Source organism: Chrysemys picta, chromosome 11 (assembly GCF_011386835.1).
Source record: "Chrysemys picta bellii isolate R12L10 chromosome 11, ASM1138683v2, whole genome shotgun sequence".
Taxonomy (NCBI): domain Eukaryota; kingdom Metazoa; phylum Chordata; order Testudines; family Emydidae; genus Chrysemys; species Chrysemys picta.
The window spans coordinates 50457089-50473343 of NC_088801.1; the positions used below are offsets into that span (position 1 = coordinate 50457089).

The window sequence follows — 16255 nt, forward strand, 5'->3', positions numbered from 1 at the left end:
TTAATCTTAAAACCAGACAGGTCCGTCGCCCCCACCGTTTCCCTCGGAAGGCCGTTCCAATATTTCACCCCTCTGACGGTCAGAAACCTTTGTCTAATTTCAAGCCTGAACTTCCCCACGGCCAGTTTATATCCATTCGTTCTCGTGTCCACATTAGTACTAAGCTGGAATAATTCCTCTCCCTCCCTTGTATTTATCCCTCTGATATATTTAAAGATAGCAATCATATCCCCCCTCAGCCTTCGCTTTGTCAGACTAAACAACCCAAGCTCCTCTAATCTCTTTTCATACAACAGGTTTTCCATTCCTCTGATCATCCTAGTCGCCCTTCTCTGCAGCCGTTCCAGTTTGAGTTCATCTTTTTTAAACATGGGAGACCAGAACTGCACACAGTACTCCAAATGAGGTCTCACCAGCGCCTTATACAACGGAAGCAGGACCTCCTTATCCCTACTAGATATACCTCGCCTAATACATCCCAAGACCGCATTGGCTTTTTTCACCGCCACGTCACATTGTCGACTCATAGTCATCCTGCAGTCTACAAGGACCCCTAGGTCCTTCTCCTCTTCCGTTACTTCTAACCAATGCGTCCCCATCTTGTAACTAAAATTGTTATTAGTCATCCCCAAGTGCATCACCTTACACTTTTCACTATTAAATTTCATCCTATTTCTGATACTCCAATTCACAAGCTCATTCAAGTCTCCCTGCAGAATATCCCTATCCTCCTCCGAATTTGCAACTCCTCCCACCTTCGTATCATCCACAAACTTTATCAGCCCACTCCTGCAATCGGTTCCGAGGTCAGTTATAAATAGATTAAATAAAATGGGTCCCAAAACCGAACCTTGAGGCACTCCACTAGTAACCTCCCTCCAACCCGACAGTTCACCCTTTAATACGACCCGCTGCATTCTCCCCATTAACCAATTCCTTATCCACCTCTGGATTTTCATATCGATCCCCATGTTTTCCAGTTTAACCAATAATTCCTCATGGGGTACAGTATCAAACGCTTTACTGAAATCCAGGTATATTAGGTCCACCGCATTTCCCTTATTTAATAAGTCCGTTACTTTCTCAAAGAAGGAGATCAGATTCGTTTGGCACGATCTGCCCTTCGTAAAACCATGCTGTAATTTATCGCAATTGCCATTAACCTCAAGGTCCTCAACTAGTTTCTCTTTCAGAATCTTCTCCAGCACCTTGCACACTACAGATGTTAAACTAACAGGCCTGTAGTTACCTGGATCACTTTTTTTCCCTTTCTTGAAAATAGGAACCACGTTGGCTATTCTCCAGTCTAACGGGACCACCCCCGAGTTTACAGATTCATTAAATATTATCGCTAATGGGCCTGCTATTTCCCGTGCCAATTCCTTCAATATTCTCGGATGAAGATCGTCCGGTCCTCCCGACTTAGTCCCATTAAGGTGTTCAAGTTTTGTTTCTACCTCGGATGCAGTAATCCCCCATCCTGTATGCCCCTCTGTAACGGTGCTAGTATCCCTAATACCTTCATTGGCCTCATTAAACACCGATGCAAAATATTCATTTAGATATTGCGCCATGCCTAGATTATCTTTAATCTCCTCTCCGGCTATAGTCTTCAGCGGTCCCACTTCTTCTTTCTTTGCTTTCTTCCTATTTATATGGCTGTAAAACCTTTTACTATTGCTTTTAATTCCCCTCGCTAGGTCCAACTCTACACGGCCTTTGGCCTTTCTCACTCTATCTCTACATTCTCTGACTTCACTAAGGTAAGTTTCCTTACTGATCCCTCCCCTCTTCCACTCTTTGTACGCTTTGTGTTTTTTCCTAATCGCCCCTTTGAGTCGGTCGCTCATCCAGCTCGGTCTAAATCTCTTGCTTAGTAATCTTTTTCCCTTTTTGGGGATACAGGCCTCTGACAGCTCATGCATCTTTAACTTAAAGTAATCCCAGGCTTCTTCTGCCTTTAGATCCCTTAATACGTTTGCCCAATCCACTTCCCTTACCAGTCCCCTTAATTTGTTAAAATTGGCCTTTTTAAAACTATAAACCCTAGTCTTTGACTTAATTCTGTTACTCCTTCCATTTAGTTTAAACCGAATTAGCTCATGATCACTGGAGCCCAAGTTGTCCCCCACTACCACTTCCTCAACGAGGTCCTCACTACTTACCAGAATCAAATCTAAAATGGCCTCCCCCCTCGTCGGTTCAGCTACCACTTGATGAAGGAATTGATCAGCAAGCACATCTAGGAACATCTGAGCCCTATTATTGCTACTAGCGTTTGTTCCCCAATCTATATCTGGGAAGTTAAAGTCCCCCATAATTACACAGTTTCTATTAGTATTTACTTCCCTTAATACATTAAATAGTTCCTTATCCATATCCTGGGTCGATCCCGGCGGTCTATAGCACACCCCAAGCACTATCCCCGGAGAGGCTCTAGTAGTCCTTTTACCCAGTGTGAGTATCGCCCAGACGGACTCCGTGTTATCTATTCCATCCACTATTATTTCTTTACAGCTTATTTCACTATTGACATACAATGCCACCCCCCCACCTTTACCTTTATCCCGGTCTTTCCTAAACAGCGCATACCCCTCTATACCTGTGTTCCAGTCGTGACTGCCATTCCACCACGTTTCAGTTATTCCTACGATATCCGGTTTCAATTCTCGGACCAAGAGCTCCAATTCCTCCATTTTATTACCTAGGCTTCTCGCATTGGTGTATAAACACCCTAATGTATGTCGTTTAGCCTGTCTCCCATTAGTAGCGGGTCTCTTTGTGTCCGTCCCCCCTGTCCTTCCTATGTCCAATCTCATCTCCCCGGCTATGTCTCCTCTTATTTCACTCAGCTTTTCAATACTGGAATCTGGCGTGGAGATTAACTGTGCATCTCCCAACCTTCTCCCCAAACTTCCTAGTTTAAAGCTCTTTTGATAAGATGAGCCAGCCTCCCTCCCAGAAGTCTATTTCCTTCCCTACTCAGGTGAAGCCCATCCCGCGAGAACAGGTGTCTGTCCCCGAAAGCCAAAGACAATGCTTGTAGCCAGTCCTATAATACTAACTAAAGAGTTATTAACTAAGAAAAAGAAATAAGATGGTTATTTACAAGGTTAAAGCAGGTAAACAGACACATACAAATAAGATACAGTCTTAGGTTCCAAAAGATAATAGTAGCTGCTATAATATGCAAGCTCTATATGTCCTTTATGGCTAGCACAAGCCAAGCAGTTGGTGATCCCTTGCTTATGCTTAGAAACATTGCCCTCTCCAAATTCCAAGCAGCATCATAATATAGTTCCTTTTTGTCAGGCATTTTTATTCCCTTCCCCCAGAGTTCAAGCTGATGGGATGAGTTCACACGCAAGCCCCCTCTTCATGAATGTGGGGGAGAACAATCAACAAAGTCTTTGTTCTTTGATGCTTCACAATGGCTCATTTGGTTTCAATGGGCCATATAAACCATGAGTTAGCCCAACTCATATAAACCATAAGGTAGCCCAACATTTTTATTTTTCCAACTACTTAGAAACTGTAATAGTAGCAGCCATATTCTCCTCTTTTCCCTCTCACATGCTTTCATTCAAGTGATCTGTTAAAATATTTTGTGCAATATCATCTCGATAGTCATACTTTTCAAATTGAAATTATTCAGTTACAAAAACATCCACATCTGATTGAAAATGTACGTTGAATAAGGGTAACTAAAGTACAGGTGTGATATTTTAAAAACAGCCACATTTCATCTTCTAGAGTATGACTCATATTTCTTGATATTTTGCCAGATGTTTCTTTTTTCACAACAGAAAAAAACTCTCACAGTCAGGTTTATTTTCAAATTAAGTTTTATTCCATATGACCTTCACCTCTTGTAATAATAACTTTGCCTTCTTCGTTTAAGGGTCCCCCTGGCCCTTCCGGAACTCCAGGATTTCCAGGCCCTCCAGGTGCTAAGGTATCTATTTGAAGATCTATTTCACCATATGCATATGCCTCACTGTCAGGCCGCTATCACATTTCTTGGAGGTCTATAGCTGATGTATTTTCATACACAGAATTAGGCAAATCATGCTCACTTCATTCTCACAAGCACTCCCATTGCAACCAATGCATGTGAATGCTATGAGGATTTGTCCCCAGGCCTGGAACATCTCTCACTTCTGCATATGTTTTGGAAGTTTCTCCAGGATATTTTCATGCTGACCTCTAGGCACATTTACAATACAAGTAATAAAATAATCCAGTAGTACTACTTATTGTGTGTGTCACCCACTCTAATGTGAAGCTCACCCCTGTGCACCTCACTGTCCTTGTAACTGTTGATTTATTTACCCTTCTCCTTTTTTAGCCCTTCTTCTCTGGAGCGTCTCTCTGCTCCTCCATGTTAAATATACAAATTATGTGCTCTTTTTTATTTCTTTTCTTATGTTAAAAGGACTAAATTGCAGTCTTGTTCCTCTAAGGAATACTGTAAGGTGCAGGATGGGGCTTTGGCAACTAGGTAAAGGTACTCTGATGCATTCTACCTGCATAGGAAAGAGGCAGACACAATGCCTTATAGTGTATGAGGCAGAATGTGCTTTCTATCACTCTTTAGAACTGCATGAGACAATATGCAGTATTTCAGCAAGTGCTGCCCAGCACATATTGCCAAGTTCTAGCTCGCTGTGTTCCCTTGGATCAGTTACCTGCCCCTTTGCTGAGGATAGGCTAGTGTCAGCATTCTGCCTGGGTCCAGCAAAGGTTCACTGGCTGAGGAAGAGGTAATGAGGCTAAAATGTTAATATTATCCATTGGGAGCAATACTAGAGTGAGTTCAATTTGCTCTCATACCATCTTCTTCATAGGGTGAAGCTGGTGCTCTTGGTTTCCCAGGCTCTGATGGTAGCCCTGGACAAAAAGGAGAACCTGGTCCACAAGGTCATGCTGGTGCAGCTGGTTCTCCTGTAAGTAACAAACATCACATAAGTCCTTGGAAATGTTGTGCTGGTTATACAAACATATTGTTATGATTACTGCCATACAAATTGATGTTTGCAAAGTGCTATGGAATTTTTGGTTTTAAGTACAATGTTATAGCATTGATTAATCATTTCTTCTTTCCAGGGCAATCCTGGAAGAGATGGAAACCCAGGTGGTAAAGGTGAAACGGTAAGTATCCCACCAAATTGTCATTTTTTGCTATGTTATTGGTTGGGGTTACAGTTTTGATTATGCAGTATTCAGTAATGCCATGCTTTATTCATATTAGTGTCCTTCAATCCCACACAGGGCCCTAGTGGTATTCCTGGTGCTCCTGGGTTGAGTGGAGCCCGTGGCCCTCCTGGTCCGCCAGGTATTAATGGACCTCCTGGACAAAGAGGCACGCCAGTGAGTCACCAACATTCTTTTCATTACTAAGAGAAAACAAGGGGATAAATTCCCTGTCACCTACAACAGTGCAAACCCATGAACACCGGTGGGGTTGCACAGGTATACAGGGAGTCCTCAGACATATGACACAATTCGTTCCTCAGAATTGCATTGTAAGTCAAAACATTGTAAGTCAAAAACACTTTTCCCATAGGAATCAATGGTAGGAAGGGGGGATTGATTCCTGAACCAAGGCTTGATACACTGTTTTCACCACAATAACCCAGTTTTTTGTACTAAATGAATTATAGATTAATAATGTTGCAACATCAATGTATTTACTGTGCACTGTATTTTGTAAACACCATTCAAATAAACACATAAACTTAAATATGCTGCTCAGAATGCCGGCAACACAGGCTCAGAAAGCCAGGGCGAACGGCACACATGCTGACCCTCAGCCAATCACTGATCAATTTCTGATTGGCTGAGCCCAGAGCCGGGAGCCAATCAAAACAAGCGACAACCCTACCTGGCAACAACCTACCCTCCGGACTCAAAGCCAATCAGAAGCGACCTTTTTCAGCTCCATACCACTATAATGCAACCAGGAAGTGATTTCAAGCAAACTTTATGCAAATTGAGCATCCTACGGGCGAAACAGGCAGTCAATTGAAAAGTGATGTAAGTGGCATCCGATGTAACTCAGGCGTAAGTCCGAGGACTCCCTGTATGTGACAGAAGAATGTGGCTTAGGGAGTTCTGTTAGAAGCCTTCAGACATTTCCCATATATTTGAACTTGCCCAGTCAATTCTGCCATCCCTTTGCTATTGTCTATTATAATTATCCAACCAACAAAACAGAAAAACCACAGCAAAGCAAGAACTTTGGTAATAATAATATATTGCAAAGCCATAGTAAAATGACTGATTTTTGTCCACCATAAATATTCCAAGTATTGAACCTTATTGACATAGTTATATCTCACTTTGGGTTGTAGAAGGATGTATCTGGATGGCTACTCAGATTTAGACTCACCCCATTCATCCATTTCTAATTGTTACATATAAAAAATTTCATCTTTTTTATTTCTGAATTTCCTTGGGGCTGCCCCTTATGAAACCTACTCATAGTGTGTAAAATAATTATTCTTGTATTAACATTGAAATTAACGTGCCATGTCCTGACAGAATTACTTCATAATTCCTCAAACCTTATTAATGCAAATTTCCATTGGCATCAAGCAAAACTGACATCAAACTCCCAGTGATACAAAAACAAAATGAAACCTAGGGTTTGACCCAATGGAAGCACTCACCTGAGTACGGGTATACAGGATCATCTCTTTTATAGAGAGGATGTATAACCAGCTCCAGTAGGAGTCTTCCACTTCTGTTTCACTCCTGTGAACAGATAAACCATAAAAATGAGCTGACAATTTAAATGCTGAGAGATATATTTCTTATTATTATTGTTATTTAACAAACCTACTGAAATATTCTGTTATGTAGAAGTGGTAATGGAAGTGTGTTCTGTTTAGGGTGAACCTGGTAAGAACGGTGCAAAAGGAGAGCCAGGCACACGAGGAGAGCGTGTAAGTGATTTTCTAAATATTTTGATTTCTTTAATGCATCATCATGTTTTACAAGCTTATTAATAACAGGCCAAATGCAGTCCTTACCCCAGCCAAAACTTCCATTGAACTCAGCGAGAGTTTTGACTCCACACAATATGTTTTCACTTGTTCCTGCTTTGTCACTAGGGTGAAAATGGTATTCCAGGTGCTAATGGTCCTCCTGGTGAAGAAGGCAAAAAGGGTGCTAATGGTGAGCCAGGCACAAATGGGTTACCTGGAACGCCAGGAGAAAGGGTAAGCCACTCCAAGTCACCACACTGGGTAATTAAATCATATGTCACATACCATGTACCAAAATCTGGGATTCAAACTTTGAAGAAAGTCTGAATCTAGATAGATATTGAACCAAACTTCCAGATGTGAACATCCCACATATTCGAAAAATTCAGATCCAGATCCTAATCTAGATCTGCTCTGCATGGCTTGGGTCTTTCCTTACTTTATAATACATTAAAGTTATTCTTCTTTTGATAGCAAGAGGGTTATTAATCTTGAAAAACTGGTGTTTCTACCCAAGATTTTGAACCGAATAAGAACACAAGAGAACAGAAAAGTATAGTATAACATGTATGAAAGACTCCAAAGACAATCCATCTACAATTTCTAGAATGACACTCCATCAATTAAATTGAATTCCAGCAGATCAAATGAACATGACAAAGTTTCAGCTCTTGAAAGTGAAATTAAGGCTGATTCATCCATATTCAGGATAATTAGCTGATTCTTCTGCCAACAGTCTTTTAAAAATTAGATGCTACTGGTTTGTATAGAGTTTTATCATGGATTAATTATTGAAATAAATTGTTCCAGCATCATCAACAAAGACAGCCCACCTAAAACAAATTAGAATTGAGATTGATTCAATTTTATATTCACTAACTTTGAAAGTATTTTGGAAAGTTGTGAGGAGAGTGCACAGAGATGCACAGTGAACAAAATAGGAGGAGGTTGAATGCATGAGTGAACTGCAAATGGAAGGTTGTCTTAAAACAATGCAGACAATAGTAACTAATGTCATCAAAACATTGCAACCAAGAGGCCTTCTTAAAGAATGATAGAGAAGGAAAATCATTTTTCAAGGCTGAAATATGCTAATTTTTTACCATGAATAGGGCCTATACCAATGCCCATTGAAGTCACTTAGAGGACTCCCTTTGACTTCAGTGGACGTTGGATTAGACCCAAAGTGCACTGTGCATACAGAAAAAGGATCTTGAATCTGTACAGCCAGGATGGAATGTCATCTCCATCTATCTCCTTCACTGAATATCACTAAAATATGAGTAAATGTGGTTGGTTGAGAAGCATCAAAGTTTGTTATTACAACATTTAAAAATATTTGGATCTATTTGTGTGAACAGAACATTGCACACGATCTTTCAAGAAACCAGAAGATGTTTTTGATTGTCTCTGTTACATAGGTAGACTTTGCCTGTTATTTGATCCACAGGACTAAAATGTCTGCTCTCTTGCTTGGCAGGGTACCCCAGGTTCCCGTGGCATGCCCGGTAGTAATGGACTTCCAGGAGAAAAGGTACATGCTTTCCCAATTTCATAAAATCCATTATAATAATGATCATTTAAATAGCTTTATTTACTTATTGTGAATGTCCAATGTCCTTTTTAAAAAAAATTAAGGGTCCTGCTGGCGAACGTGGTAGTCCAGGCATTGAAGGTCCAAGAGGAGCTCCAGGAGAATCTGGACGTGATGGTGGCCCTGGTCTTCCAGGAATGAGAGTAAGAGAGAACATTCTTTTAATGTGTTATTAAGATAATTTGATGATGATCTTTATTACAGGTGTCTGAGCTGGTTTGATACAGCAACCAGGGCCAAAGCTCCAGTGGGATATCAAACCTTTTTTGAGATTTTCAATCCATGTCAATATCTATTTTATGTATTTAATTACTGGTAATTATATTTAATTGTACACCCTGTGCACTTTGTGGTTGTGGTTAAAAATGGAACTAGAAGTGCAAAAAATTCTTCAAGGATGCTCCTTCTTATGGGATTTCCAACTCAGGTTTTGAAGCCCAAGAGAATTAAACAATCTGAATAAATTTTGGATAAGTATTCAGACTTCTAGGTGCTTAGCTAAACCCCTGAATCTTCGACTGTTTGCCACCATATCTGAATTTCAGTTAGTTCAAAATCCTTTCAGTACATTTTGGTGATTTTCAAAGCAATGAGTTAAATCCTTTCCTCAGTGCATTAGGGAGTGTCTGAAGTTGAGTATTGCATACTTAGGGTTGTAGTAGCCTCCAAAGCTGCCCTCGTGCCCTTCCACAGAAGTGTATTTGGTCAGTGGACCATATAATACCAAATCAACCAGCACTGACCTGCCCCACTCCCACAACATATCTCCACAGTTGGGAGCAGGAAGACTATATGAAGCTGCACTCCGTAGGATGCAGGAGATACCAAACTGCTCAGGTTACAGCATGGCTCTTACAGGATTTGACTTTATATAAACTTCCATTGGATAATTTTATATTTAATCTAATTTTATATAAAATATAAATTTTGAACATTATTTTTTCTGTTACGAAGCCTTTAGTATTTGCAAAAAAAATGCAAATGTGCTGTTTGGTCTTTGGCATATAATATGTGATGCCCACAGACTCAATCAGATAGAAGTTATAAGGCATTAGCCATAAAAAGCAGAAAAGTACAATGTGCTATACTGAGAATTAGTGGGTACTGGTGACCAATATTTGTAAGTTCGAAAGTCAGCAACCACTGATTTTCCATACAGGCTTATGACTTATTACATTTTACACACAGTAAAATAGTTTTTATTGGAAATCAATGTGACTTTCAGACATATAATGTGACACATATCATATATTTGGTAAACTGAAGAGCAAAGCCAAAGTTACTAAGAAAGTGCTATTAAATGTAGTTGTTTGTAAACAATAGGGACTTAATGAAAATGCTTTCATTGCCTACTTTAATTTTAGAGTATGATGATTGCTTTTTTAGTGCCTAAAGCAACTTCGTTCCCTCTATCGAATATCACAGAATGGGCTGAATCCCTACTAAATGAATTATTGATCAGCTAGTCCCTTGTAAATCCAATGGATTTCTTTAGTGAGCCTGAAATGGGTTTGTAAATCTAACTGTAAATAATGGTGTCTCTATAGAATGTAATCTAACAACATTAGTTTTTTCACTAAAAATTAAAGTACTTTTTCCTCACATGCAGGGTTTGACAGGAAGTCCAGGAAGCCCAGGACATGATGGCAAACCCGGCCCTCCAGTATGTACATGGCACAAATATTATACGATAGTACTCTCACTGGGCTTGCCTTTGATCTCACTTAACACCATTATCACTCCGTTGGAGTCCTGGTGTGAAATGTAGGTGAGATCAGAATCAAGTTCATTAGTTGTATTCTGTGTTAATTTTACAGTGACCAATTATTCCGTATCTTTTTCATTGTAACCGCACTGTCCAAACCTTGTTATTTAACATTACTATAAACACTGACTCCTCTTCCATGGGAGTTTAAGCACAATTTTTAAAAATCATAAAAGTATATTTCAAATGAAAAGTTAGCCAAAAATAACATAGTCTTTGCTCACCTTTTAATTCTTTCATTTGATTTTTTTAACGTTTCTCTATTGTTTACATAATCATTTGTTTCTTCTAACGGTCACTATCTCTCTCCTGCATCAGGGTAATCAGGGAGAATCTGGCCGACCTGGCCCTCCAGGCCAATCAGGTCCACGAGGTCAACCAGGAGTGATGGGTTTCCCAGGTCCTAAGGGTAATGAGGTTAGTGTAATTCCTTGACTCAAAAAACATATACTTAATGGGCCAGGTCCTCTGCAATTGTAGATCAATTTAGTTCCATTGACTTTGATGGTGCTATATTGATCTAATTCTGCAGATGATCTGGCCCTATACCTATGAAACTCTCATTTTAGCTAGAGGTTGAATTAGAAACATGCATTTTAAATAAGTCTGGTCTTTCCCTTTTTAAAGGGTGCGCCAGGTAAGAATGGAGAAAGAGGTGCCCCTGGATCCCCTGGCACACAGGTCAGTTTCATTTATCAGCTTCTCTTTAGTAGTAATTCACAATGTCCTCTGTGATTTTAATCCTTTTAAAAATTGCACTGATCCATAATCACAGTCTAATTTTGTGATTTGATAGGGTCTTCCTGGAAAGAATGGTGATGTCGGCAACCCAGGTCCTCCAGGAGTCGCTGTAAGTACAATGTCCAGTGTCTCAAAAAAGAAAAATCTTGGAACAGCTGACATATTTTCTGTAAAAAACACGTGTTAATATTTCCCAAACACTCTTCAACTGCCTAGTGCTGGCGGTCAGCAAAGGGAGTGTGAACCTTGAGAGAGAACATTTTCTTATCTGATAGAGAGAGAAATTTCCCATTAGTTAGGAAGACAGAAACACCTGCTGAACTCACTTGTCTTTGTTTGTTTGTTAATAAGTACTCGATAGTTTGTTAAAGATAACTAAGACAGAAGTTCTGTTGATATAAACTGAAGTGAATGGAGCTGTGCCAATTTAAACCAACTAAGGATTACTGGAGAAATTTACAATTTCCTTTTCCTGTTTACCAGTGCTAAAGTTAGGTAACCTGGGTGCTGTATTAGGCATGTCTATGAAGGTAGTCTTTCTGCTGGAATTTTAGCTGAGATAAGAGAGGAAAGATGGAAAGAATCTTAGCATGAGCTCCCAGAGGTACTGGCCTCAAGAATTCACAATGCCTCTTGAATGCAGCAGTATGAGCATGGATGAGTTTGACAAGATGGCTTCCCCTTTAGAAGTGGTGCATAGCAGTGCTTCCCTGTCTACCCACTCCTTCTGTGAAAGCTAGCAGAGCTAGCCTAAAGCAGAAATTTCATTTAGGGCAGCACAAGGAGTGCCATTATGTGATCTCTTCCTCCATCCCCCAGTGACTTACTCACACAGTTGAGTCCCTTGTGTATTGGAAAGACATCCATAAAGCAACTTGTGAATGTCTTGGGAAGTTTTAATATTTTTGATTTTTTTATACTACTTTCACAGTAGGCTTAATGTTGCAGACCTTATTCATTGTAAAAAAAAAAAAAAACTTTGACTTTAATAGTTTTGTGAGAGTACAGTCAGCAAGAACAGAAGGGTCTGATAGTTACAGGACAAAAGCTCAGTGGTGCTAATGGTTCACTTTTATGTTTTCATTTTTGTCTAATTTTGTGGCTTAGAATATATGTGGCATTTTAATTACAATATGCATATGTTAAGAATTCTTTTATGTGCTAGAATGATGTTGATGAATTTTGTGTTGCTTTTTTGTTTCCTTCCAGGGTCCTCCTGGTGAAAAAGGAGAGGCGGGATCTACAGGTCCACCTGGCTTCCAGGTACTGTTCATTTCTTTTATTGCTTCCAATGCAATTTTTTAAAACAAGCTAACAAATAAAGAAGTAGAACTTAAATATTTCAGTTAGGACTTGTTTTCTCATGTTTTGAAGTGAGAAAGGTCAACCAAGATCTTCATGTAAGTTAGCTAATCAATATCTGGCAAGCCTGACTGACACCACGAAGAATGATGATGGATCAATGGATTATCTACATCTGAATCTCTGGTTTTCCAGTTACACCTTCCTCATTTGCAAAATATTAGATACAATTACAGAATTAGTTCTGTGTCAACATTTTCTCTGACTTTGGAGAATGCACAATTTAGGTTGGAAATCTTCAGTTAAAATAGATAGCTCTCAGGACAGTTGTTCGGATTCTGCTTTTCTCTAAATCACCATGAAATATCAATCATATATAGATATCTCTATCTAGGTGTATATATAAAATATTTATTTATGAAGTGGTGTCTTTAATTTAAACAGGGATTACCCGGTGTTCCAGGCTCACCTGGAGAGAGCGGAAAGCCTGGAGAACCAGTAAGTTGTCCTTTCAGTTTTTGGAAATCAAGAAATCAAAACACGAATATAAGAACAGCAATTCCTTTCAGGCCCCCTTTTCAGATGCAAAACACCTTACACATAGAGGAATCTGTATTTTTGTGTTCTGGGAAGCTGTGATCCATCACAGGGTCTTTGTGCCTCAGCACTGAAGGCCTTATCGAGGGTGGATGGGTTGGATGGGTGCAACTAGAAGGATGGTGATTTGTTCAGTGTATCCATGATAGCGAATCTATTGGCCAACCCCCTATCAGAGTATGAAGGGGGTGGAGCAGATACCGTGGTTACTGAAATCATGATGAAATCTGTCATACTGTGGGCACATGTGAGCTAACAGTGCTGATACAATTGCCTCATCTCCCTTTTCTACCCCAGAGATACCACCTGAAAACACGCCCTATGACAGCACTCTTAAACCTGAGGAGGCCACTATATTTTGACATCCATCTCTGGAAGTACCATCTTCTTGAAAATGGTATTTCCCAGAATTAGATCATAATAGGAGCCAAACAGAGGTAGTTTGTATGATCACTATCAGGGGTAAAATGTGAAGGAAATGAGATGCCAAACACCATTTTTTTTAGATAGGTTTACTGTGTAAAATGTAAAGTATATGAGTTAATAATATTTCTTGCATTGTAAACAGGGACAAATTGGTGAAAATGGAGCCCCTGGACCCCCGGGTACTAAGGTAAGCATTGCAACAATATTTCTATGATTAAATATTTGAAGGAAAGAAAGTAAATAAATGCAGAACCATGATACAGGCCTTGTGAACAAAGAACTAATGCGTGTTTCTTTATGGCAGGGTGAAAATGGTCTCCCAGGTGAACGCGGTCCACAAGGTCCTCAAGGTTCTCCTGGAGCAAGAGGTGGAACAGGTCCTCCTGGCCTAGAAGGTGGCAAGGTACCTACTTTATGCTCAAACCCTTCACTGTGTTACATGAATCATTCAGGTTCATTCAGGTGCACCTTCAAATTTTATCTATATTTTCCCATTACACTTCTAGGGTCCTGCTGGTGCACCTGGCCCTCCTGGTGGTTCAGGGCCACCTGGTTTGCCAGGACCGCCAGGAGAGAGAGGAGCTAACGGAAATCTTGGACCCAAAGGAGAGAAGGTAACAACTCTTTTTCTCCTACTAATTTTGTGAAATTACTATTTTAGCTTCATACCAAGCAGTAGGTTTGTGCTGAGTACCTACAGTTCCTACTGACTTCAGTGAGAGCTAAAGATACATAGCATCTATGCAAATCAGGACACATATTTTAAAAGGAATACAGTATGTGAAAATGCTGAAGGATTCTCGTCTGGGTGTAAATTGGCATAGCGCCACTGAAGCCAATGAAGTGATGCCAATTCGCACCGAAGGAGGATCTGGCCCATTGATTCTGCTCCTGTGTGTTGAATGGATTTTGAGTTTTACAACTGATTTCCATGTCTGACTGTATATTCTTAGGCAGAATGTTATACTGAATGCCAGATTTGCATTGCCACAGTCAGAAAATCCAGTTATCACAATACCCTTGTGACACTTTCCTCAGTAATTTTCTAAATCCCTTTTGATTATGTTTGACAGGGAGAGCCCGGTGGCAAAGGTAGTGATGGCTTCCCTGGTAAAGATGGATCAAGGGTGAGTATAACCTCTCATAATGTATAAACATTCTTATTACATGTGACTCAGCTTCAACAGCTCTTGAAGAGTCATTTACAATGCAAGTAAAGTTCTAATGAATGACCATCATTTTGATGTGAACAGCAAACCTCATCATGTCCAGGGGAAATGATTTTGTTAGTGCAAGTTTATATTTGTAAAAAAATTAGATTTAATCCTTGTTCTCATAACTTACATTTTTGATCGTGCAGGAAGATGATATAGTATAAAATAGAATCTTGATTACTTGAAGCTTACAGAGAAATAAGATTCAGTTACTTGGGGAAAAGATCCAGATAAAAGTTGCTGCTGGCTTCTCCAAAGTTAGCTGGCTGAAGAGGACAAGACTGAGGTGTGGGGGAGAGGAGTATATAAAGACTTTATGAAGAATACTTCTACAGCATGTTATATATAGTAACTAGATGAAATATGCAACTTCATCCAGCACATGAAATAAACCAGGCACGGGGCATCAACATGCTGAGTCACAATAAATATAAAAAATTAGTTTATGTGAACGTTATGGTTGCCAAGGTATGTTAGATTTTCAGCGTTAATAATGTAGTCATTTGATTGTTTCTTCCGTACTCTGTGCCTCATCATATGCCCACTGAACTCAGTTTCTAACCTCCCATTGACTTCAGTGGTATAGGAACTAGCTCTCTGCCAATAATAGAGTATAAAAATGGATCATGGACTATGGAATCATGAGAAATTTGGTAAATTGTCTGGAGGTAAAGCTAAGTGAATGGGTAACTTCCAGTGAGTACCAATGGAAAGACTCCCATTGACTTCAATGGACATTGAATCAGGCCCTATATTGGGAAAACAAAGTCAAGATGTGTACGCAATCCAACAAAGTGTCAATGTAATAGAGAAGTAGATTATCTGCTATTAAAATAACTAAAAAGTCATATATATATTGAGAGTGAGATGCAAGTTTTATTGATCACAATACATGAAAATAATACTGTTATTTTCTAATTGTGTAGGGTCCTGCAGGTCCCATTGGGCCCCCAGGTCCAGCTGGCCCACATGGAGATAAGGTACTTTATAACCTTGTGTTGAAATGAGGGCTTTTGTATATACATCTGAGATTTCCTCCTTAGATGGAGGAATAATTCTTAAACAAACATCTTTCCATTCTTTCAGGGAGAACCTGGGTCAGCCGGACCCCCTGGTCCTACAGGTGCCCGCGGTGGTCCTGTAAGTGATCGTCCTTTTAGTTCAGTCATAACTCTACTGTAGATTCTATTACCTGGGACAGATTCAGCTCTACAGTTAAGTGATGTCTTCAAGAACAGATGGGGCCTGATTTCAAAAGGTGCTGAGCACCTGCATCTCTTACTGACTTCAGTGAGATTTGTTCGGGCTCAGAACTTCTGAAAATCAGACCACTTATTTTTAAAGCTATGAAAGATACCAGAGAAGTGGGAGAAAGTCTGAGCTGCACAGTTTCTTGGTATTTTCATCTCTGGTGGAAAATATCACTAAATAAATAAATAAAATTAAATCCTGAAAGTTTTAAACTATTAGTTTGTTTAATGGCCTAATTTTGTATGTTTTCTATTTTAATAATTAAGTAAACTTTTCAAAATTCACTTATTTTGTGGTTTTCCTTTTCATTTTGATAAAATGGGCCAGATTTTGATCTCAGTTACATCAGGGTGAAACTGGAATAACTGCACTGAGG

At 39.6% G+C, this 16255-nt stretch overlaps 1 protein-coding gene across 1 annotated transcript in view; it reads left to right on the forward strand.

Annotated features, from left to right (window-relative positions):
- Positions 1-16255, forward strand: part of COL3A1 (collagen type III alpha 1 chain) — a 75073-nt gene that overhangs the window by 42332 nt on the left and 16486 nt on the right. Inside the window, exons 15-34 of the mRNA XM_005306587.4 lie at positions 3902-3955; positions 4848-4946; positions 5107-5151; positions 5272-5370; positions 6894-6947; positions 7116-7223; positions 8470-8523; positions 8628-8726; positions 10193-10246; positions 10667-10765; positions 10976-11029; positions 11145-11198; positions 12299-12352; positions 12836-12889; positions 13557-13601; positions 13719-13817; positions 13921-14028; positions 14488-14541; positions 15555-15608; positions 15715-15768. Of these exons, the coding sequence (XP_005306644.2) occupies positions 3902-3955; positions 4848-4946; positions 5107-5151; positions 5272-5370; positions 6894-6947; positions 7116-7223; positions 8470-8523; positions 8628-8726; positions 10193-10246; positions 10667-10765; positions 10976-11029; positions 11145-11198; positions 12299-12352; positions 12836-12889; positions 13557-13601; positions 13719-13817; positions 13921-14028; positions 14488-14541; positions 15555-15608; positions 15715-15768 (1395 nt within the window). The remainder of the gene's footprint in view (positions 1-3901; positions 3956-4847; positions 4947-5106; positions 5152-5271; positions 5371-6893; positions 6948-7115; positions 7224-8469; positions 8524-8627; positions 8727-10192; positions 10247-10666; positions 10766-10975; positions 11030-11144; positions 11199-12298; positions 12353-12835; positions 12890-13556; positions 13602-13718; positions 13818-13920; positions 14029-14487; positions 14542-15554; positions 15609-15714; positions 15769-16255) is intronic.